Raw genomic sequence first — 25,401 nt, forward strand, 5'->3', positions numbered from 1 at the left:
GTATGTGTTTTGACATTTTGTTATTTTTCTTTGGCAAAGCACAAGATTCTTGCCCCCGAAGCTTCACATTTCCATGATGGAGTTACGATGGTTACGATTTGTTTCCTGCTATGAAACAACTATGCTGGCTCTTATCTCTCCCTCTCTTACCCCGCTCCTACCTCTCTCTTATCCCTCCTTCTCTGGTCTCTGTCTCTCTGCTCTCTCTCCTCTCCCCTCTTTTCTCCTCCTGATTTTCACCACCTCTACCCGTTCCTGCCCCGTTGGAATAAACCTCCTAAGATACAAAAAAAAAAAAAAAAAAAAAAAAAAAGAAACAACTATGCTGGAAGTGATGAAGTGCTGAGTTCTATCTTGCATGTGGGGGCTATGTTTTGGAGGGGCTGGCCTTGCAGGGGGACATCCTCTGGAGGAAGCTCTGCATGCCCCTCCTCAGCACCGCATTCTCGGCTGCCTCCCGCAAGCTGCGGTGGAGCTTCTCCATCTTCTTGTATTCACACTTGACATCTGCAGGAAGGCAGAAGGGGTCACAGGGGAGTTAAGTCATTCTCAAAAGAAGCATGACTGCTCACTTAAAAAAAAAACACCTGGGGATGGGCACATGGTGAGATGATGAAAGATTTCTATACTTATTTGAAACTCAGAATCACAGAGTGAGAACGATCTTCCATCTGCTGGTTCATTCCCAATGACTGGCTGAGCCAGATGGAAGGCAGGAGCTTCATCCAGGCCTCCAACGTGGGTCGCAGGGGCCCAGACTTGGACATCTTCTGCTAGGCGGCCGTGGCTGCATCCCCACATGGGAGTGCCTGGGTTCGAGTTCAGGCTCCCCTGATGATTCTGATTCCTGGTAAGCACACCCTGCAGGGCAGCTGCTGCTGACTCCACTCCTTGGGTCCCTACCACCAATGGGAAAGCCCAGATTGAGTTCTGAGTTCCTGGCTTCACCCCATCCCAGCATTTGGGGAGTGAACCAGTAGAGGGAAGATCATTCTTATTTAAATCTCTCTCTGTCAAATGAAAGGACAATAAATAAAAGTTAAGTTATAAAAAAGCACCTGGCAATTCACGAGGCCTTCTAGGAGCTGCCTAAAGGAAAACTAAAGCTCATCACAAATTGCTCCCACCTAGGGTCCTCTCCAGACAGCGCTCTCCTCCCCCAGTCCTCATCCTGCCCAGTCTCCACTCCAAGTGAATTTGCTTCCTTTTGGCATCTCAGCTTCCCACCCCACGACCTGCAATCTAATGTCTTTCTCACAATGAGGGATTTTGCATATGGCCATGGTGCCCAGACTCTTAGTTATATGTTCATCTGGTTGTTTCTGTGAAACTGTTCTGTAGGCTATCTACCTTGAAATTGGTAGATCCCAATAAAGTAGACTTTCCTCCCTGATGTGGGTGGGCCCAGCCTAATCAGCTGAAGGTTTCACTAGAGAAGAGGCTGAACCTCCCTTTCTGCTCCCCGTCCCCACCCCAGACAAGAAGGAGCTCCCCAGCAACCTGCCTTTGGACTCAAGCTGCAGCTCTTCCTGGAGTCACCAATCTGCTGACCACTCCCCAAACCTCCGTTGTCATGTGAGTCGAGTCCTTAAAGGAAACCTCTTTCCATATCTTTATTCTTCTGAAGAACATTGACCAGAATAGTCCTCTTCAGAGGGACATTTGAAATGGACCTTGGCATTGGCCTTGGAAAGGTGCCTGCTGCCTTCTCAGTCCTACTTTGCCCTGAGACTGGCGGGGGATGGGACTCCTGGCTGGTGGGGAGTGAGAGCCCTGTCTTTCTCTCTCTCTCCTTCTTTTATTTTCCCCGCAAAGATTGATTTATTTGTTTGAAAGGCAGAGTTACAGAGAGAGAGAAATAGAAGGAGGGACAGAGATTTTTTCATCTGCTGGTTCATTTCCCCACATAGTTCCCCCATGACCAGGACTGGGGCTAGGTCATAGTCAGGAGCCAAGAACTCCATCTAAGTCTCCTGTAAGAGTGTATGGGGCCCAAACACGTGGGCCATTTTCTGTTGCCTTCCTACATGCATTTTTAGGGACCAGCAAGTGCAACCACCAGTGTGTGTAGGTTGGCGTGAGTGACAGACTAAGCTGGAGTCTATACTGCCAAACACATACAAAAGAATCATAAGATCTGTGGTCTGGCCATGGACTGCATGTGTAAGAACTGGACCTCCTTAGTGGCTAAGACGAAGAGTGGATAGCATGTCCAGATTTACATGGAGGATATGGCAGTCCACTGGGATCTGCAGAGGACATCTTGTCCCACGGCAGAGGAAAGAGAGCAGAACAAATTGCTCAACTGCCCCAGCCAAGCACTGACAACAAATATCTGGGCAAACAGAGACTGTGGGTAGACTGTTAGCAGAGGGAACTTGGAAGGATTTTCTCATACTTGGATCTACAAGATCAACAGCATTTCAGAACCATCAAAACCATTTGAGTGGAATCCTAGGAATAGGCCCCACATCAGGGACCCTGGGATGGTATCAGGCAGTCATTCCCTATCACTGGGTACTGAGGTGGCAGGGAGGCTGGGTACTATCTCCCCTAATTCCCCTTCTTCCCCTAGACATGGTAGGAAGAGCGTAGAGATTTGGAAACAATGGTCTCATCCACAGCCCCCTAGTCCTCAACCCTTCCTGATCTGGTCAACTATGTCAACATCATTAAAAATATTTTTTTTTACAAATGGCACTAAATAAACAGGGTACAGGATGGGCCTCCCACTCTTCCATGTCCTCCACCCCTCTTGGAGGCAGCCAGAGTGAACAGTATCTTGTATAACCACAAAGGGTTTGTGCATAGACAAGCACATCCATATGTATCACACATCTTTTTTCACTTTGATTTTTTTTCACTTCCATAATATATTTTGGAAATTGTTTCATGCTGCTATATACAAAGTTGCTTTGTTCTTTTTAAATAAAATCTGCACAGCCTTCTGCAAGTGGTTTTTCTAATTGACTTTAGCCAGTACACTACTGATAGATATTTGAGTTGCTTCAACTTTTAATAACGATATACAATGCTAATTTAAACAACCTTATCCAGAAGCCTTCATATAGCTAAAGGACAAATTCCTCAAAGGAGGATTGTTGGGTCACAGGGTGAGTGCAGTTTTTATTTTGCCAAAGCTTTCCCTGGGATTTTTCACACCAGTTCATTACATTCCCGGTTTACACCGAAGGGGCCTGGTGGAGTTTATGGGCAGGACCGGGGGAGGTGGCAGCCTGCAGCAGGACACAGCAGTCAGTGTTCATTCCTAGGTTCTTGGGGGATTAAAAGAAATCTTTCTCCACCACCAGAAACAGAAGCATTTCCTAAGGAAGTATCAAATAAAGAGAAGGTTTTATGTTGTAGATTTGAATCAGCCACTTTCCAGCAAAGAGCCCTTAGGCATATTAACTTGATCTGAGTCTCTGTTTTCACATCTGCAGCATGGAGCAACAACATCTTAACTCTGACAACGTTGGAAACTCCTTCAACCTTAGCCTCTTCAAACACAGTTGGGAGCGACCACCACCACAGGGATCTGCACAAACCCCCGAGACACAGAAGGTTGATGCATGTACCTGCAAGCTCCTTGTAGATACTGGTCCCCTGAGACGAAGTGAGGGTTAACAGGATGGCGATACTGCCCTTCACCTTCTCTGTGATGCCATTCTACACAACAAGGACATTCAATGTGTTAAGATGGTACAGCCCAGGAGAATTCTATCAAGGGGTCCCCCCACCCAGTGCTCCTGTTTTACATACAATGCAACTGCGCACTCAACAAATTACGATGCTGTGTCAACATGACTTTTACATGCATTGGGAGCTTTTAAAAATCTTCATGTGAGCTGCTTTTCTGTGATGCTTGGTTTATTGTGGTGGTCTGGAACTAAACTTGCAGTATCCCAGAGGTATACCTGCTCCCCACCCCATCCCTGTCAGATCTGCAGATTAAATGAGCTCATGTTCATAAAGAGATAAGCACCCCTTGCCTCTACTGATGACTTCTTAAAGAAAAGGGATGCAGAAGACAGCTGGAAGGCCTGCATTTCTGGTGTCTTGGCTTCAGAAAAGCCAAGGCCAGCACGCAGTAGCAGTGAAGACAGAATGCCGGATTCCACAGGCTTTCCATCCTGGCAGCATGGCCCTGGCCCACTGAGCAGAAGACCTGTGATTTGATTTGCATCCCAATGCCTGTTATTTCCTACACTAGTACCAGCTCCCTCTCCTCTACCAAGGATCTCCTTAGGTGTCAGAATGTCGTAAGGAATACCTTCAGTTGCTGGCATTGGTGCTGCATCCTTTCTTGAGCCCTTTCAAACATGCCCTCAGCCACCTGCCGGTCAACTCCTCTTCTGAGGACTTCCTTCATTCTCTCACATGCTTTTTTGCCAGTGATCTGAGCTGCCTCTGGGAAAAAATGATAGACACGGTTACACACTACAGCATGGACTGGCTTAGAAATCCTTGGCGTAAGAAGGAGAATCGTGCAAGTAAGGAAACAAACAAAGTATATATACACTCACATGTATGCGCATACATAGACTCATATGTATATATGTCATTACATAAAAATAACTTAATACTCAACACTTGGGTAATAGTTGTCATTCAGAAAATTCATTATCATTCAATGAATTAAGCAGAAGCTTGTAAAATCACACCTCCTTTCCTTCTCCCAAACACAGGACCACCAAAAGAGGAGGTATGATAATGATTTTGCAAATACTTAAGGCAAGAGAACTGAGAACTGGATGTTGGAGTTTGTGCTTAAATCAGCTGATAAACAGCAGGGAGGGGAGAAGCAGATGTCCAATAAAGAGCAGGCTGAAAGAACTGGGAAACAGAGATTCAAAGAGTCCCTTCATTACCTCTTACCACACCTTGCAATTACAATCATGTGCCACGTAAGGACATACGGGTTCATGACAGATGATGATGGTGCTCTCATCACGTGCTGCTGCCCAGTGACATGGCCGTCCAGGCTTATGTGAGCACAGTCTATGAAGTGTACATAGCAACTCAGTCAGCAAACACAAGCTTGTCATTAAGTGAATCATGACTGTACTGAGCTTCCACTTGCAGCCTAAGCGTGGCCCAAGGATTTAGGACACAGGAGGACAAGCCCTTGAAGGGACAGTAGCAGAACAAGATGCTGAAGGTGCAGGCAGGAAGATTTCAGAAGAGTGGAAAAGCTGTCCTCAGGCCCCCACCTTCATAACAGGGTTTCAGGTCATTCTGAACAGAGGTGGTGAGACACTCATAGATTCTTCCCTTCTTTCTTAAGATGTATCCCTCCAGGCCTCCCAGAAGGGTGCTTATCTGAAAAGCCACATTAACAGAAGGTCATCAGTGACAGTCTTTGGAGAGAAACATGTCTCCTAACCCTGTGCATGGCCATCATTTTCTTCCACCTCATATCATGGTTGGCTATTAGTGTGTCTTCAATATATTTAAGCTATGAATTCTCACAGGTGTCTCAAGTATCTTTATACCCCAAAGTGCTTCCACAGTGCCTGGCATCTACCCATAGGTCAAAAAAATATGTGCTGAGTTGAACTCGGGCGTGCAGTGTGCACGGGTGTGGAATGAGTCTGCCTGGGTTGGGAGGCATGGAGGAGAGGTCAGGAGGAGGCATAAACTATAGCCCCAGCCTTGCACTGAACTTTGGGTCAGCCCTGGAAGACAGGGAGTCACAGACAAGAATCTGGATGCCTCAACACTGAAAAATGGCCTGCTTCTTTTGGCCTCACGGCTTTGGATACGACTTCATAATACTGGCAAAAAATGATAGCGAAGTTGGTGACCAAATTACAAGCTGGTGACCAAGTTACAATTCTCCACCATCTGAGGAGACCTTGAAGATTCTTCTCCAGGACTGAGTCACTTTTACCAGTTAGGCAGCACTCTTGGCTTCACTGTGGCATGAAGCTGGTCTTCATGTCCTCCATCCCCGGCAGCCCGATGACCACCACCTCCACCACCCTTTCCATCATCCTGTGATGGAGCATTTTTCGCCCAACCTCCAAGGAGGAATATCAAGACCCTGGACGCTAGGGAGAGTAAGTCTGGAGGGAGCAGCAGCCTCCCAACCTGCTTGGGAATAATGCTCCCATCCAATCTCACTGCTCTCTCCAGAAGAAACTTACCTCTTGGATCAGGAAACTGTTTTTGCAACGATCATATTTCCAGCCATTTCTTCTCCCAATTTCCATCATTTTCTGTTGCAGGGAGCACTTAAAAGCATCTATATGAGGCATCAGAGCCAAGCCACTGGACTTCCCAGATCTACAGAAGAAAACAATACAAAATTAAGATTGATGGAGGCTGCTACACAGCTAAAAGGGACATAAAATTAACTGATGTCTTTATTCATTTTTAAGAGAAGGGAGGTGATATGTTGAAGTTATTAAATTCCTATCAGATACCATGCACTTGCTATGCCAGGCTCTGGACATGAAAATCTATCTAGTCAGTGTGATGATGATAATGCCCATTTTACAGACAAGAAAATTGAGGGTCAGAGAAGATTGCTGAAGTGACCAAGGTCACACAACTACTAAGTGAGGCAGCTAGGCTTTCAACCCTATTTGAACCTCAGAACTCACAACTTTTCCACAGCCAAAGTGTCTCTACTTGAAAGGGTAGGACTTGAACCCCATATTAGAAAATGAGTAAGGTTTGAGGAAGTGAAAGGGTGGGGGAACTATTCCCCATGGAGTGAAACAGTTAAATTTCAGGATATCTTAGGAGTGGAAAGCAGCAGGTGACACAGCCAAGATTGAAAGGCCATGGATTATAAACCCTAGCACTCTGTTCCCACTCTGGGTTATGCTGGGAAAGTTACACCGCTCTCAATCTCCATTTGTAAAAAGACAGGCACCACTTGCTGGGCTGTTGGGAGTATTTGCAGAGAAGATGCAAACACATACCCAGCTTGATTCCCAGGGTATCTCGGTTGCTTTTTACTCCCTGTCAGGCTGGCTACTACATTGGGCTGAAATCAGGCAACCAGAGGAAAGGTAGGAGGGCAAGGTAGAAGCAGGCAAAATGCTGTGAACAGCTTTCTAGGGAGCTTGGTACTTACAGAGATCAGTGAGTAGAGGTGGAAGGGCATTATCTAAGAGGCATTGAAATACAAGGATGGTGATGGTACTGACCAAGTAATTAGGACCCTGCTTGCGATGTCTGCAGCCCATATCAGGGTGCCCAGGTCTACAGAGTTCTGGCCCTGTTCGTGATTCCAGCTTCCTGTTAATGTGTACCCTGGGAAGCATCAGGTGATGGCTCAGACACCTGGCACCCAGCCACCCATTTCATAGACCGGAGTGGAGTTCCAGACTCTTGGCTTCACCTGGCCCAGCAGTAGGTAGAAGTATTGGAGGAGTGAACCAGTGGGTGGAAGATATCCCTCTCTGTCTCTCTGCTGCTTAAATAAATTTTAAAATAAAAATAAAATAATTAGAGAAGCAGGGGGCAGCAAAGGTGGCCACTGAGGATAAATAATAGAAGTAATCAAGGTGGGTGGATGGCTCCAGCAACAGCAGCCAGTAGCCAGCCAAGTAAAACCAACAAGGGGAGGGGGAGGCAGATTAGGACAAGCAGATGCACATGCAGGCTAGGAGATTTGGTCTGTGGATATAGGGAGGAACAGGAGGTCAGGAAAGAGGCAAGAGGCAGTATGAAGAATGTTGCCCCTACTCTCCCATCACAGCCCAGGGTTGTAAGGATGTTGTGTGTCAGAAACAGTCCTCGGTAGTCTCCCACCCCCACCACCTTTTTTTTTTTTTTTTTTTTTTTTTTTTGCTTCTGCATTCTGGGAGAGTTGTAAAGGCCATGTGTTTGCTTATTTCCAACCTCTCCAATCCAAATACCCTGTCCTGGGCACAGATCCCGAAGAGAAGCTATCCTTTGCCACATGTAGGAGAGATACTTGAAAAGTAATGGGAATCATAATATTAGTCTGAAAGGGACATCTCAATCTGTGCTCCAGGTCACCCTGGGAAATTTTTAAGTAAACCAAACCAAGAAGACTTTTGTGCTCTGCCAAAGTCTAAGCTTTCCTGCTCGGGTTACAGCTACCCTTACACTTTCAGAGCCAATGCAGAAATTCCTACAACAGAGACTGGTGCTCGATGTTCTGCAGATGTGCCTTCCCCAAAGAACATGAGAAAAGATCCTTTACCTGAAAATACCTCCGAAAACAGGGTCAATCTGGTCATAGATGGGCTGCATGATGGCTGCATTTAGGTCAATCCTTGCCAGCGTTCGGGAGGCATAGATGCCATTCTTCAAGCAAACAGCTTTCAGGATCTGGTGAAAACCTTGGTTTCCTTTACTCCGCTGGGCAATCAAACAGTAAATTAGCAGTGTTAGTAGGTATTAACCTGAAGGTCATGGGATCAGAATTACATTGTCTTTGGCCAAAGGCCATGCCTGAGAATCAGAAGAAAGAGACAAAGCAAGTTTCAAATACATTAGTAAGCCAGAGCAGGAAGACTGTAGTCATGCCTCAAGGCTGGCTGTGTGCCCCTTCCCTGGGTTTCCAAAGGACCCGGGGCCCACTCTGATCATGGCCCTTCACATACCATTTTGTACAGATTAATTTGTGCAATAGGCAGGCTCTGACCTAGACCATGGTTGATATCAGGCACAATTTTATTTCCATGTTCATGTGCTCAACATCTGTCAGTGACTTAAGTGGTACATCATAAATATTTATTAAATGAGAAGTTATTAAATGAGTGAATGAGTGCATGCTATAGCCTTACAGTAAGTAGATATCTTAGATTTTCTAAGGCTAGTTCAAATGTTGTATTTTTGCCAAATATTTTTTAAGATTAATTTTTATTTATTTGAAAGGTGGAGACAGAGAAAGAGAGACACAGATTGAAAGTTTTCATCTGGGGGTTCACTCCCCTACTGGCTGGAATGGTAGGGCTGGGCAGGTCAAAGTCAGGGGCCAGGAACTTCATCCAGGTATCCCATGTGAATGACAGGGAGCCAAAGGACTGAGGCCATCTTCAGCTGCCTTCCCAGGCACGTTGGCAGAAAACTGGAGCTAAACCAGAACAGGTAAGAATTGAACCAGTTTTCATTTGGGATGCTGGCACTGTAGGTGGTGGTTTAACCTGATATACCACAACGTTGGTTTCTTATTCTTTCTTATGTTTTGCTACGTTACATAATGTGATTCAGTATATAAGTGTTGGCTAGATTTCTGATCACAAAGTAACCTTGCTGGGGTTGATACTATGGCATAGCAAGCTAAGCCAACACATGTGACACCAACATGGGAGCTCCAGATGGAATTCCTGGACCTGGTCTTCAAATTGGCTCAGACCTGACTGTTGTAGACAATTGAAAAGTGAATCAGCAGATGGAAGATCAATTTTATCTATCTATCAATCTATCTATCTAATGATCTATCTGTCCATCCATATCTGTCTCTCCTTCTCTGTTACTCTGCCTTTCAAATAACTAAGTAAATAAAACTAAAGAGCCCAAAGGACCTGGGGTGGTGTCGATGGCTGTCCTCCATCCCAGGGTACAGAAGTGTCTGGGAGGCTGGGTGTGATTTCTCCCCTTATCTTCCCCATGCCCCCAGAAAAAAAGGAAGGAAAAAACAGAATGTGGGAATGGTGGTCTCACCCACCTTCCTGTAGTCCTTGACCCTTCTCATCCTAATCAACTATGTAAAAATCATCAAAAATAAAGATAATTACAAAATAATAAATTAATTAATTTTAAAAAGAGCTCAAACGAACATTGCTTTGCAGACAGAAACACTCTGTATACTTGTAGTTACAGGGAAGTGGATCACTAAAGGGTGCATGAAGCCTGAAGATGGCTTGTGCGGCTCCTTCCTTTCCCAGTAGGCTGGCTCAAAGTTGTGGCTCGTGCCCTCATCTCCACCACTCACTGTTTCACTGCTTGTGACCTTGGTTCTTCTTCCATCAAACAGAAACAGCTATCTCCAAAGTCACTTCGTCATCTATTGCTATGAAACAAATATCCCCAAAATATGGTAGCTTAACACAAACAGTAACCTCTGTGTGTGTGTGTGTGTGTGTGTGTGTGTGTGTGTGTGTGTGTGTATTTCTTCTCTCCTCTTCATCCCCTCCCAAGGACAGATCAGGGTTTGAGAAATGCCTGGCTACATACCTATGGCTCAGGGCTTTTGACTAGGCTCAGCTGGCCATGGCTGAGTTCTAGGCATTTGAATGGGACTAGAGGATCTGCTTGCAAGAATGCACAACTGGCAAGTTGGTGCTAGCTACTGACCTTCAGGGGTAGAGTCGGGGGTTGCTCAGCTTCCCCTCCACATGGCCTTCTCCTCTCAGGGTCCTGATCTCCCACACACAGGCTGACTTCCTCCCAAGTGATCGAAGCACCAGCATGGAGGCTGCAGCATTCTCCTGGACACAGAGATTGGCCTGCCGCAGTGGAGGAGGAACCTTCGCTAGGAGGGAGCACCATGGGATGAGGATCCTTGAGGACCACCCTGGAGGCTGCTGACTACCATCACCATCCTCAATGGTCACATCCAATGACCTTTTCATCATTGCAGTTTGTCCTCAGATTCTCAGGAGCATCTGACGATTTGCTTATGAACAAGCTGTCCTGACTTGGGGTTTTCTTATTAAAAAAAATAATAATGAAGTTCAAGTGACAGTTGGAAAACTTTACACATGTGCTCCCAAATGTGCTTTGTTTCTCACTCAGAATACCTTTCCACTCCTCCACTTCTCTTCCTAAAGAAATACCCGTGATCTTTCAAGAATGGATTCCAACCTCACCTTTTCTAGAAAGTTTATTGGATTGTCCTCTGGCATTTCTTTTTGAACTCCATTTTTCCTTCCTCTGGCAGTTCCAGCTGCCTCCTATGTACTCCTGTTTTACAGGAACTTCACTCTAGCCCTGGCACTGGGATGGGATATATAGCCCAGACCTAAGATATGTAGCAGGGATGGTTTAGAAACATGTAAGTGGCTCAGTCAAAGCCAATGAAATGCAGAATTGCTTTCACTCGTAGCAGAGGGTTAAGAATGATGCTCCTTTCATGCCTCTAGATCAGTGGTTCTCAGTTTGATGCCACTCCATCAGCATTGAGGCAGTGGAAGCCAGGGAAGACTCAAGCTCCTGCATCTATCACCACAGCCCCTCCCAGCCAAGAATGATCCAGCCCGAAATGTCACTAATGCTGAGGTTGATGGAGGCTGCTCCAGGCTTCTGGTGGACAGCTGTGAACCTCACATTAGGCATGGCCCTTTGCCATCACGACAATGAGGCCCACGCGTAGAGAAGAACAAGAGACCGCAGAGGGGGGAGTGCCCAGGCCAGTGACTTCAGTTTCCCTCACCCAGGGCCCCTCTGCCTCTGGCTGTTGGTCACGTGGGCCAATGTGCTTCCTTATGCTTTTGGTTGACTTGATTTAGAGACTTTGACTTGCAGCCAAAAGATTCCAACTTGCCGCAGCCCCCACCAGAAAGCTCTCGTTTCTCTGAACATCTGGAGAACTTCATAGTTCCCTTGTGGTCTTCACCAACGTGCTGCCTTTTACTACAGTTCTCCATGTGGCACTGCAGCTCCTCTGTGCAGAAACCATGTCAGGATCATCTTTCTACTCCCTAGGCCTGATAACAGAAACAGGTGACTTAAAGAATACTCTCTTCCTCATGACAGTATCTATACATGCATTATTTCCATTGAACTGTACAATAACTTTATGCCAGTGTACACTTGTCTTCATTTCACAGATGCGGGAACTGAGGCACAGAGGGTTAGTTAACTTCTCTCTGGTCACATAGCTGGCAGAGGAGGAAGCAGATTTAAACTGGAACCTGTGTCCTTCACCAGTGGGAGCACAATGCCGCTCAGTGCCTATACTGTGTGTGTAATGGTCCTTGTTACCATGGATAAATGCAGCAAAATTTACTTCCCTTCCTTGTAATTTACTTTACTTCTTTGTAACACCTATTAAACACTACGCCAACGGCATACTCTCTGCACACCAGTTCCAGCACCAGGGACTCAGCCTCGCCACGTGGATCATTTGTCCATCACTCTGTACTCAGAAGGGACATTATGGACTGAATTGTGCCCCCTGCCAAAAACCCTAACCTGCAATTTGACTGTGTTAGAAGGGATTTTTAAGAAGGTAATTAAGGTTAAATGAGAGCTTAGGGTCAGGTCCTGGTCCAGCAATGCTGATGCCCCTGGAGGTGGAGAGAGGGAGAGGGAGGGAGGGAGGGGGGGGGGGAGGGAGGGAGACAGAGAGAGAGAGAGAGAGATCCAGAGTCCACTGGCTCAGAGCAAACAGCATGAGGACACAGTGAGCAGCCAGCCATCTGCAAATCCAGAACAGCAGTCTCATAATAAAACATCCTGGACACTTTAATCCTGTATCATACCTCCAGAACTATCAGAAAACAATTCTGCTTGTGTGAGTCACACAGCCTGTGGTCTTTTGTTGTGCAATCTGAGCACATTAAGATGATGGATTGCTCTTGTTACCCTTTGATTTTTGATAAATAATGCCTTGAGTTTTTATTTTCACTCCTCAGAAACCCCATAAAATTAATTAAGAAATAAAATCATCACTTGCATGCCAAGCAAATGGTTACAAGGTGTTTTCTTATTGTGCAGTCTAATCAGTGCTGGCATGAGCGTCACAAGATAGGAAGGGCAAACACTGGTCATCTGTATCCTGCAGAAGACAACCAGAGTGTCTGAAGTGAATCTAGGGCTGAAAGTGGTGTCAGAGCCTCCTCTGGGGGCTCTGCAGTGGTTGTGAGGCAGTGGTGGCTCTCAAAACCAAAACCTGAAATCCCAGCTCCGTGTCAGTGACTTACATACTGTGCTTTCCTCCGTGAACTCCTCCCTCTTTCCTACGCTCCTCTTTCTAAGCAATGGAGAGAAGGAAAGGGGAGCATGTGGACCAGACAGATCTCAATGGACAGCACCAGGGTTCTCTGGCAGGGCCACTCACCACTAGGCACGCCCCCAGGATGCGCCGGTAGGAAGTCCTGGCTATCTGGACCCCTTCTTGTAGAGGCTGTTCCATGTGGGCAAAGCACTGTTCGATAACCTTGTCTAGCAACTCGATCTTCTCTTCCACAAACCTTCGTAGGCCACTCATGTGCATAGGGTCATTCTAAGGCCAGAATGAGAACAGCAGTGAATATGAGCGAACCCCTTCCTCCAAAGCATCTCTTTGTCAAACTTTGCTTCTTTTATCACCAGCACAAAGTTGAGATTGAGATAACCACTCTAGGCTGAACCCCCCTTACTGTACCCGTGAAGAAGGCATCCCTCAGTGTCCACACCCCTGGAGTTTTGTGGGACTGCAGAACAGAGCAAATATCTGCTTGCTGCAATTGATTTCTGGTGCCTACTCCATTGAGCTGTTTGTTGCAGTCGTTACCAACAAAGTTTTTTTTTTTTAATAACAGCCAACTGGACTAACACTGAATGTGCTTCAGCTTTGCAGAAAGCAGTTTTGGAAGCTAGTGTTTCTCGAACATTAATGCACACATAGATCCCCAGCAGATCTTGTTAAAACCCAAGGGCTTGGGGTTCTGCACTTCTGTCCAGCCCCCAGGTGATGTTAGTTTCCTTGGGTCTCTGAATGAACATTTTGGACAAGGTTGGCAGACACAAAATAAAAGCAAAATAAAAAGCAACAAAAATAAAGCAATGGTCACTTCTGCCAAGAAAAATATAGCCTAGTACAGACACGGTTCACATAGTAATGTTTCCACCAGTGACAGACTACAATATGTGACAGTTTTCCCATGAAATCGTACTGCTAAATGTACAGTAGGCTATACCATCTGAGTCTGTGTAGGCACACTCCACACAACAGCCAAATGGGCTAAAGAACATTTCCCAGAATGCATCCGTCATAAGTGATACAGGGTTGTATTCAAATAACACAAGGCCACAGGACATACAGCCTTTAGGTTCTGGGTTTAAAACTTGGTGGTATTCTCTGTGTGAGAACATTGGTTAGGCTCCACAGTGTCTGCAGGAGACCATACTCCCTAGTTTGGCATTTCTGGTTCTTCATGGCCAAGACTCAACTGACCTCCCCAGCACCACCCTCTACTTGACACATCCTCCCATGTAGCTGTCCCTCAACTTTCTACCATGATTTCCCATTTGTGACTTCTGAGCTTTGCACATGCCGATCCCTCCCATGATCCTTCAAGACAAAGCTCAAAAGTCCCTTCCCACATGATGCTTCCCCTGACTCCCTGGGCATGGTTGGGGTTCTAACCTTGGCTGGGATGCCATCAGACTTTGTACATTCCCGTGTTACTGCTTTCTTCCTGCTGTGGGATGGCTCTTCCATCTCCTTGCTCAGGAATGTGCTAAAGGGACAGACAGACTGGTATTCTTGTTTGTTTATTCTGTGCCAGGGCATGGTGTCTACAGACATTTGCGGCATGAATGGGTGGCAAGAGAAACTCCTAGATGATGTAGGTTTTTAACTTGCCAGCCAAAGTGAAAGAACTAGCTCTGTAATCAAGGTGTGATATAACAAGTGGCTCAACTTTTCTGGTTGTCAACTGCATCTTTTTTCAAGGTAAGTGAATTGAGCTGAACAGTCTCAAAAGCAACCTCAAACTCTAAGGCACTGTGACTCATAACAGATGGGTTTTGGAATTTAGGGAGACTATTTAATTTTAGAGGTCCTTGGGCATTTTCCCAGTTTTAACCACTAAGAATTCTCTAAGCAATGCATTCCCCTTTTCCTCTCCACCTCCACCCGTACAGTGTTCTTTAGGTTCTTTGGAATTCATGGTATCACTGGTGGTGGTCAAAATGAAATAAGAAAAGGAAGACATGGAAAGGAAATCCAGGCAACATTTTTACCATGTCCCATTCTCCAAGAGTCCTTGCTGAATAAACAGCAGTATGGTAAGGAAAGGAAGACTTGGGAACAAAAGACCAGTAAGAAGAGGCAAAACTGAAGCTTAGTATGAATAATACAGAACACACTTGGCATTCAGATGTCATGATCAGCTTCCTGGTTCTTAAAAACAATGCGTGCTCATTTAAAACCACAAACTAATTTCTGGCGTAAGTTACCATCTTTAAGAAAAGATCAATCACAAATAGTTTTTGGTTGGATTTTTTTAGAGTTCAAAGAAACTAACAGCAAAACTCTTGCCTTCCAATTTTTCATCGAAGAACTGAGACTGGTAGCTGAGGCCAAAGGATTTGGGGGAAAGCTGTGGGTAGGTTCAATGGAAGGCTACTTCAGCCATGTCCACCAGCACCCACACCCCCACCCTCCTCTGGCTTCTCAGGCTTGATCTGGCTGGAAATGAAAGTGAGCCCTGCTTAGGCTGTATCTCCAACAGGAAAGATATGCACACGGGGCAGGCCCTTTCGGCCTCGATTGCACAATGCCTGGTCTTGTGTTTGTAAAATAAATCAACCACACACTGCATTTCCTCTGATTGGTTTTCCATCAGTACTTCCAAAAGCAATCTTACACTGGGCAGGAAGGCAAATTTCACCCCAAACTTTTTTTTAAAATGTTAAAAGGTCAAATCCTTCCCCAACTATTTCAGAGGATAAAAGTTGATTAAAAAAAAAAAAAAAACCCAGACTCCAGAGGTCTTGTTTGTTTTTGACACACATAACTGGACCAAAACAGGAGAGAATAAATGAGAAAAATAGTGAATTTTGCTCTCTGTGCCACTTTTCTAAAGAAAATTTCAAGAGTGCCCAATCTGTACAACTTCCCAGGGATGGCATTGTTCCATTGGGTGTGGAAGTCCAGGCTGTGGTATCTGCCTTTCCTTGCCTTTGCCCCAGAATCACCCCCCCCCCCATTCTAGAACCAGCTCCTTGACCTCTCATTGAGCCTAGGGGTGAAATTTATCTATTCCTTCCTTGCTATGACATAATGAAAAATCAAGCGCTTTGTGCCAATCTGATGCGTGAAGACAAGTGGCAAAAGCCCAGGGTGTTTCTCCAGAGTTGTTATCCACTATGACTTGAATTCAGCAGCAACTCAAAAGGCAGGTAGAAGAGTGGGAAAACTTTCAGCAGAGACTGCTGGCATAGGACCCTGGAGGCAGGTGAACTAAAAGCAGGACATCTATTGTGACTAGCTAGAGAAGCATATTTAGCTTTCTCTGGCTGCTTGTCAGTTGGAAGCAGAACCAGGAGTTAGGGAAGTTATTAACAGTTAGAGAATTATTGTTAAACTTCCTGGACTGTTAGTAGGGACAGCAAGCCAATGTCCTATAAGATTCATTTATAGTGGGCTGGCATCCTGGGATGTTGACTCTAGATAAGGGCTTGGTTTCCCAGATTGCTGGCTGCAGGCTGTGGTCACATTTTATAGTCTCTTTGTATCTTTTGTCTCTTACAAAGAGCACGGAACAGTCAGTGATTCATGGCAACAATAGTTTTCTCCTCTAATCTACCAGTTTATCTTTCTTACATAAGAGTTAACAAGTCATCAAAGAGGTACATGTTCATTGGTGTAGAGAAAATATTTTTTCACTGTCCATTTAGAAGATCTGTAAATTAAACACTATAAAATCTAAGTCCTTTCCAGGCTGAGATTCTGACAGTCCCAAGCATGAAGGGAATCCAGAGATAAGACTGAAACTTTTGGGTGAGTGTCAAACCCCTCCTCCAGATAAGGAGGATTATCTGTCTCATTTTTACCAGAAAGCAAACCCAATCACTTCCTCCAACCACAAAACAATTTTTAAAATCTCAGGAGAGATGGAGAATAGTCACTGACTATTTTCATATTTTCCTTTCAGATCATCCATCCAGGTCAAATATTATTCCTTTCTCTCGAACCCAAATGTTACAAATTTAGCTTGTTCAATTTCCTTTTGGCCCTCTTATATGATCTCAATTTTGCAATGTCCTTTGATACGAAAAGAAACAAAACCTCCAAAGTTCATTTTACTGCTTGGTATGAGAAAATGTGTTGCACTGGGGAAAGGGCGGAGACTCCCCATCCTGGGGCTCTCCTACCAGCAGGCGTTCTGTGGAGCTGAGGCCATCAGTGAGGAGCAACAGGCCGAAGGCGTCAGTAACATACTTGGTCACCAGCCTCCTCTTCTTATCCAACAGACTTTTTCTGATGTATTCTCTTAACTTGGGGATTTCTGGAATTCACAGGCAGAACAATTTTAAAAAGGTCAAGAGCTTGTAGTCAACCGAATTTAGCAAAGTTGAACAATCTATGAACTGTGCAGTTGAAGTCCCAAGAGAGCTGACTGTCGACTAACTTAATCTTTCTGAAGGAATTAGTTTGCATGGTTAGGATCAATAATAATGATTGCCAGATCAACAGTTCTTAATATGCGTTGTATTTAGCTGTATAAAACAAATTACATAGCAATGGACAGGCTCATTTGTTAAAAAAAGATTTTTGTATTTATATCGCAAAGTCAGATATACAGAGAGAAGGAGAGACAGAGAGGAAGACCTGTCCTATGATTCACTCCACAAGAAGCCACAATGGCTGGAGCTGAGCCAATCCAAAGCCAGGAGCCAGGAACCTCTTTCAGGTCTCCCACGGGGTGCAGGAACCCAAGGCTTTGGGCCATCCTCGATTGCTTTCCCAGGCCACAAGCAGCAAGCTGGATAAGAAGTGAGGCTGCTGGGATTAGAACTGGTGCCCATATGGAATCCCAGTGCGTTCAAGGTCAGAACTTGAACTGTTAGGCTACCTCACCACGCCCTGGGCCCATTATTTTTAAAGGGACATTTTGTTTTGGATTGATGTCCACCTGTACAGTTGAGTCAAGGCAGCTCTCATTTCTACAGTCTTAGCTCCTCGACTCCCCTAGATTTTCCTATCTAAATTAAATAGATACTAACATCAAAGTAGTACATACTTGCTATAGAGAGGAATAAGAGCTTTGAGATGTGCACTTCTAGATCAGAAATTTGCCTTTGTCCTAACCTGCTGTTGGTCAGAAGATAGCATATGCTATCCTGCTTTCCCTCATTATTCCTGTGCATGGCAGTTTTTCTAGCGAATTCTTTCAATGTGCCATGCTGTTTGTCTTTTAAATCTTATTCCAAATAGTTCCCTCATTTTCTTTGAACATATCTGAATAATGCAGATAGAGAAATATTTGGTAGAGGGTATGAAATCCTGGATAGGATTGGTAGGGGGGATGGTGGAATTCTAGCCACCTAATTTGTGTGACACAAAAAAGTTTTAGCACAGGAAACTTGGAAACCAAGCTCAGTGTTTAGTAATCAAGAATAAAAATGTGCAAATTACCCGTTTCTTCCTCAGTGAGGACAGTCTGCTGCCAGTACTCCTGTGCGCTGACCGTGTACACCAGATCTGAGGCTACCAGAAGCTTGGAGTCTGCCGGTAATCTTCTCTGAAGTGAGAGAGACACCCAGGGAACAGAATGACTCAACCATGTCAAAAGAAGCAATGCACAGGGGCCAGCGTTGTTGAGCAATGTGTTAACGCCAGTATCTCATATGAGTGTTGGATAATCTCAACTGCACCGCTTCTGATCCAGCTCCCTGCCAATGCTCCTGGGAAAGCAGAGGAAAGCCATCCAAGTAGGGGCTCCAGATGGAATTCCAGGCTCCTGGTTTTGGTCTAGCCCAGCCCAAACCTTTGGATAGAAGATCTCCCTTTTGTCTCTCCCATTCTTTCTGTGCAAGTCCACCTCTCAAGTAAACAAATCTTTAAAGAAGCAACATACAGGCCTCACAGGCACCTCTAGCAAATGTCATCTCATTTGCCTTCAGCTCTGTTGGAGCCCTGTGAGGATCTGTGTTCCAAATGTGAGGTGCTGCTGTTTTCCACTCTGAACAAAGTGAGCAGGGTGTCACTGTACTAGAAACTCTCCTCTTTGAAGTCAAAATATCCATTTCAAATGTGGGATGTGGATAGAAAAGATTGCTCCAGCATGCATTTAAATGGTCAGACGGCAACAAGTCCTGGAATCCTTTATGGAAAAAGAAACACATCTGTGGCCAAGGTCATGGTCTGTGTAGTTATCTTTGACCAGCTCCTGAAAGCACCCAACTCTGCCTTCAGTGACATCACACTAGTCCTGGTGGCAGGGTGTATACTACAGGAACAGGCAAAGTGGACAAATCAAGGGTTGAGGAGATGGGATTGTTTGGGCAGAGTTACAGTCAGAGAGAGATGTTCTACCTGCTGGGTTACTCCCCAGAAGGCTGCAATGACCCTTGTTGGACGAGGACAAAGCAGGAGCTTATTCCAGGTCTGCCATGTGGGTGCAGGGGTCCAAATGCTTGCTCCACCCTCAGCTGCTTTTCCAGGCATGTTAGCAAGGAGCTAGATCAAAAAGTGGAACAATTTGGTCTCAGATTGGCACCCAAACGGTATGCTAGCCCTGCAGACAGCTGCTTAACCAGCCACAACACAGCACCAGCCTCACTTTGTATTTTAAGACAAAAGAATGGGTTATTAAACATTTACAAACCCAACTAGAACACAACACTGGGGTAAATTCCTATAAGGGTAAGTTGCTTAGCCATGTGGCTCATGAGTTCACCTGTCTGTTTTGATGCAGAGAAACATTTCAGCAAACGATAGTTTTCAAGGTCAAGGAGATGGGAATCATCTGATGAAATCTTTTATTATGACTAGAAAAATATCATCACTGAGAGGTCACCCTAGAATTCTACATAAATATTGTTCTATAATCTTCCCTTCTCACTAAAAGGAAACAGAAAAATCAGAGTGTGCATGAGTGTGCAGGGGAAGTAGACCAATCTCTACAAGGATGGGAAAGAATGGGGTGAGTGGAGGCCCTGTGGTTGTCTGGGCCTGGAGAGAAGCCTTCTCCCTGGCAAGCTGCAAGCACATGTTGGTCAGGCTCATAGAGATGCTTGGATAGGCTACCCCAATCCCCAAACACATGGGGTAAAGTTGTCCATTCTGGCCCAGGACTCCCAAATATTTACCTATAGTGAGTCTTTTGGCAGTAATGCCTATCTATAGAGCCAAGAAAATACAGGATATCTGCCAAGCACTCGAACTCAGTATGTTCGGTTCATGCATTTTCATCTCTATTTCCCCCAAAGCCCTGCTTGGCCTCCTGAATTCTGTTTTTGTGATTGTCACAACCTCTCCCTAAGTGGTCCCAAGCCAAAATTCCAGAGCAGTCATCTCAAGTCTTCTCTTTTTCACTTCCCACACCCAGACCTGAGGACTTGAACTCCCTAATGTGGCTTGAACACAATCCCTCTTATCTAGTCTCCTGCCTAGCTCTTCCTCTGGGAAAATCCTCCTAGCTGCTCTCTGCACCCTGTCTTCACAGCCCACCCTTCCTACCAGCTATGCACCATCATGCTCGGAAAACAATCTTTTTTTTTTTTTTAAAGATTTTATTATTATTATTGGAAAGCCGGATATACAGAGAGGAGGAGAGACAGAGAGGAAGATCTTCCATCCGATGTTTCACTCCCCAAGTGAGCCGCAACGGGCTGGTATGCGCCAATCCGATGCCGGGAACCAGGAACCTCTTCCGGGTCTCCCACGTGGGTGCAGGGTCCCAAAGCTTTGGGCCGTCCTCCACTGCTTTCCCAGGCCATAAGCAGGGAGCTGGATGGAAAGTGGAGCTGCTGCGATTAGAACCGGCGCCCATATGGGATCCCGGGCGTTGAAGGTGAGGACTTTAGCCGCTAGGCCATGCCGCCGGGCCCAGAACAATCTTTTTAAAAGGCATACTTTCAAACTGAAAATTCTAATCTCAGGGGTCTATAATTCTTCTTATAATATTCTTCTTCGAATTTTCATTTTTACAATTTTAAAAAACATGGACCTAGAGGTATTTGGATGACTGGCTTGTTTCAGCTTCTGTCTCATAGGTTTGAAGCTCCCTGAAGGATTTGGGCCACATCAGAGAGCACTGTACAAGCCTGTGAGCTGATGTTTTGGCATCCAGACTGTATCTCAAGCTAGTCCATTTGCTGCTAATTAGCAAGTTCTGAATTGTGCATGGAGGGAGTTTATGTTTTCGGTTTTAGAGGTCACACAATTAGGTGCTCATAAAATACTTATTTCTTTAATGCCAGCAAAAGCAGCTCAAGAGAACAAGACCAGCTTCACTGGAGATTATTGCCTTGTCAAAAGTGGCATTTGAGAACTGATGTGTAGAAGACTTCACCATCAGTATGAAGCTTCAGTGTGAGTTAGAAATAAGAACATTGAGGGCCCGGCAGTGTGGCCTAGCGGCTAAAGTCCTCGCCTTGAAAGCCCCGGGATCCCATATGGGCGCCGGTTCTAATCCCGGCAGCTCCACTTCCCATCCAGCTCCCTGCTTGTGGCCTGGGAAAGCAGTTGAGGACGGCCCAGAGCTGTGGGACCCTGCACCCGCGTGGGAGACCCGGAAGAGGTTCCAGGTTCCCGGCATCGGATCGGCGCGCACCGGCCCGTTGCGTCTCACTTGGGGAGTGAAACATCGGACGGAAGATCTTCCTCTCTGTCTCTCCTCCTCTGTGTATATCTGGCTGTAATAAAAAAATGAATAAATCTTTAAAAAAAAAAAAAGAAAGAAATAAGAACATTGAAATATTTGATTCTATGGTGCACAACATACATTTGATCCATCCATATTGTCGAAATCAAACTACAGAAAGCAACTGAATATACAACTGCACGAAGGCCAAATGCTTTGACTGTTGGAACCTGAACTGAGGATTTTGTTTCAGCCAAACAATGTCATTTCTCATGTTCTTCCTCCTCTGATAGAGTGCTCACAGTGTTTTGTTTAACTTTCATTTTAAAATCGGTTTCAGTTTCATAGTTGTATAACTATTTCAGTAATGACTTTAATAACTTTTAGCTTCAGAACAGTAAAAAAGTAAATAATCGAAGAAAATGCTCAAACTGAAACAGTGATCACTCAAGCTTGAAACCTCAGTTGGGCCTTTTGTCCCAACAGCCCTTTCCCCACACACTGCTCTCTGTATTCAAAACTACTTGCCTACATTTCTATTTAGTCAGGTGTGGAAGCTTATCTCAAACTTGGTGCTATCTCTGCTCTCGTGCCCCCTCCCTTACTTCCACCAACGAAAGGCTGTCAGTCCTTTAAAATGCTGCTCCCCAAACCTCCTCCGGATCCCACCTCCCACTACTGCCAGATGATTTAGGGGTCTTTCCTGTGGGTTCCCCCAGTGTTTTGGTCAGCATATGGTGACCTCTGGACACACGAGGGGTCTTGACAGAAACTGTGGAGAGCACATAACCACAAAAATGCTATGCATGGATTTCAGTCTCTTTTTTGGAACTCAAATAAAGGTATCTTTTGATTCCACTTTCCACAAACTTTCTGAAGATTCTCAGTTTCTTGGTAAACCACATGTCCATTCCATCCTTCTAATAATCCTAAATGCTATTTTGTTGTCTTCCCATTTTCAGATGAAAAGGTGGAGACTGAGAGAGATCCTGAAAGCTGCCTAAAGTCACAAAGCTTTGAAACAACAGACTGAGGAAAGTCCAAGTTATCTATGTGCCACTACTACACAAGACCAAGCATACTTTTGTTTCTCAAAGCCTGGGAGCTGACAAACAGAAAAATACACAGTGGATTCTGTTAACTCACCTTCAGTTTTTCCTTGAGAATTCTGTTCCTTTGTAGTTTGATCATTTCATTTCGTTCTAAAACAGCCTCTCGCTGACTTGGAACAGCTTGCTAGATTATGAAATGAAATAACAACATGTAAAGAATTCAGGTATATCAACTAGGATGAAATGATGAGCTGCACATTCTGGGCAGATTTTCATTTGGCACAGACATTCAAGTACGCACATTTCAGGATTTTTTATTATGACTATAAAAGCGTTATTGAAAAATGACTATTCCATACTTACATTTCCCATCTTTCTTTCCCTGAAATGAAATTAGAAAAATGTTACAATTACCGAATTTTTGTCATGTGTCACTGTAGTCTTTCCAACTTCCCCTTAAGCAGAATATGCTGCCAGGCCTTTGTACCTTGGCATAAGTTCTTTCTTTCACCCAATACTTTTTTTTTTTATTCATCTCCAATATCCATTCAAAAAGAAAAAAAAAGATCTCTTATAAACAAGCTTATTTAAAGACACAGTGAGAGGGTCGGAGTATATGGAAAGAGAGAAGGATAGACACATAAGAGATCTTCCATCCATTAGTACACTCCTCCAAATGGCTTCAATGGCTGGGGCTGTGCCAGGCTAAAGTTAGAAGCCTGGAACTTCATCTGGGTCTCCCATAGGAGTGGCAAGAGCCCAAATAATCAAGCCATCATCCACTACTTTCTCCAATACAGCCGCAAGATCAGAAAAGGAACAGCTGGGACTCAAACTGGCACACATATGGGATGCCAGGATTACAAGCACTGGCTTAACCCACAACAGCACACCACCCCTTCAAAACCAGTCTTTAATTCTCCATGCCAGGTGAGTGTTTTCTACCTGTGCAATTGTGACTTCTCCCCGTGTTACCATCAAACTGCAGCCCAGTTGCCCTGGCTTCCCAGAACACTTTGTGTGGCCTCTCGTATAACCTTTTATTTTAGACAGTGAGCTCAGAGACCAGGTCATTCACCCCTGAATATTTAGCCTGCATCACAGTAACAGTAAACATCTGCTCAACCAATTCAGCTAGGTTTTGCTTTTGTGTTGGCATTGGGGAAGACAAGCTTGAGATATCAGTATGTGATAGTGGGCGGGAAAAGGAAAGACTGCAGATAGGGGAATGGTTTAACCCAGACCACGAGAGCAACAGAATCTCTGGAGACAACAGACAGACTCAAGTTGCAACAGGTACATGGGAAACAAAGGGAGGGGACAGGTAAAGAAAAGCTTTTATTAACACAGAGAGGCATGGATCTCCTGTGACATGGCACAGCCCGTGTGATACTCACAGAACTCTCATAAGGACTAATAACACTCCCTTCCCTCTTAAATATGTCCCAATATTGATGGGAAAATACAGCCTTCCTAGGTAAGGGGGAACAGAGGACTAAACAGAATCAATGTCTGTTGACATTTCAGTAAATGTTACATGCTCAGGTCTGGGTTTTGTTTGAATAGGACTCTCAAGAGAGTGAATCTACAAAGTTCAAAACCTTTGAGGATCTCTCCAGAAGAGTGTAAAATCTCAGGAGTAGACAAATCTGAAACAGGACCAGATAGATCAAAGCCATACCACGGCAGGCAGCTCTACAGAATGTGGCTCTGCAGTTTTCATCTGTGGGGGTAGTGGGGACCATCACACCGAACAATTCAACAGGTGGCTACCCCGGAAATGGGGGAGGACACCCACTTGGCATTAAGCAGCTACCATGCAAGGAGGGTCACATAACCCATTGCCCTGAGACAACCCACACAAGTGTCCTCCTGACCCAGGAAGTCAACCCACTCTTTCATCCCCATCTAATGCAGGAGGTACAAACTCTCATTACCGTAGTCAGGACCCCTGGAAGAAGTCTTCCGACTGGGCTCATGGCCCTGCAAGCTTAGCACCATACCTGAGATATTCTGGCAGATGGAGTTTGTCAGTCTTGGTGACCACCAGGGCAATGTCTCTACAGAAGCCCCGCTGACAGGCTTTGATGCTCTCGTTCAGAAGGTCTTCGTGGGCTCTGCCTCCAGAAACTCTTTCTATGTCACTGATCACCCAGATCACTGAACATTTATCGATGGTCTACAAAACACACCCACAAGAGGTATAAGAATTGTGAGTGATGCCTGTGTTCTGGAGGACATGACTTCTTAGCTGATCAGTATGCCCTGCCTCTCTCTCCCACCCTCTCACTTACCACTCTGCACCAAACTATGCACCAGTCAGACTGAGCTACTTGCAGTTTCATTAATGTGCTTTGCTCTTAACTCTCAGGGACCTTGCACTTGCCACAACCCTTTGCTTAGCCTCAGTTTACCCTTCAATACTTTACTGAGGACAATTCTCAAATGGGTGGTCTTGCCCCCTTCTCTGCCTCTTATAACACCTGGACTTAGGTCCCATAGCAGCTCCCAGAGTGTCTGTATAGGGTTGGCCCTGTACCCTCCTGATAGGAAAGAGCTCTCTGTCATCCTTCACCTTGGAACCCACATGATCCTCCACACACTGTGGGACCTAAAGGAGAAGTTTCCTGGTTGTGGCACTTCAGATGGACAGAATTCCCAAGGGATGTCCCCTAGTTTCCTATGCACCACTGGCTAGCTTTACCTCCATTGTCCAATAGGGAAAATGCCCATTCTTCCAGAACTAATGTTGGTCAGGCATGTTCTCCAAAGTTACCTTCTTGTGGCATCATTTGGCTGTGTGTATGCCATGATCAGCGCACTGCCACAAAGTGATGGCAAGCAGCCAAACACCATATGGTTGGGGTCATAATGGCCAGTGAATATAAAACTACTTA

At 45.2% G+C, this 25,401-nt stretch overlaps 1 protein-coding gene across 1 annotated transcript in view; it reads right to left on the reverse strand.

The window, feature by feature from the left end:
• Positions 1-367: 367 nt before the first annotated feature.
• Positions 368-25,401, reverse strand: part of NUGGC (nuclear GTPase, germinal center associated) — a 35,614-nt gene continuing 10,580 nt past the window's right edge. Inside the window, exons 7-18 of the mRNA XM_012931287.3 lie at positions 24,508-24,683; positions 22,868-22,886; positions 22,599-22,688; positions 18,281-18,386; positions 17,017-17,150; positions 12,992-13,156; positions 8,186-8,343; positions 6,150-6,288; positions 5,214-5,322; positions 4,274-4,410; positions 3,579-3,669; positions 368-507 (exon numbers count right to left, since the gene is read on the reverse strand). Coding sequence (XP_012786741.3) covers positions 368-507; positions 3,579-3,669; positions 4,274-4,410; positions 5,214-5,322; positions 6,150-6,288; positions 8,186-8,343; positions 12,992-13,156; positions 17,017-17,150; positions 18,281-18,386; positions 22,599-22,688; positions 22,868-22,886; positions 24,508-24,683 — 1,464 coding nt within the window. The remainder of the gene's footprint in view (positions 508-3,578; positions 3,670-4,273; positions 4,411-5,213; positions 5,323-6,149; positions 6,289-8,185; positions 8,344-12,991; positions 13,157-17,016; positions 17,151-18,280; positions 18,387-22,598; positions 22,689-22,867; positions 22,887-24,507; positions 24,684-25,401) is intronic.

Source organism: Ochotona princeps, chromosome 11, assembly GCF_030435755.1.
Source record: "Ochotona princeps isolate mOchPri1 chromosome 11, mOchPri1.hap1, whole genome shotgun sequence".
NCBI classification, from domain to species: Eukaryota; Metazoa; Chordata; class Mammalia; order Lagomorpha; family Ochotonidae; genus Ochotona; species Ochotona princeps.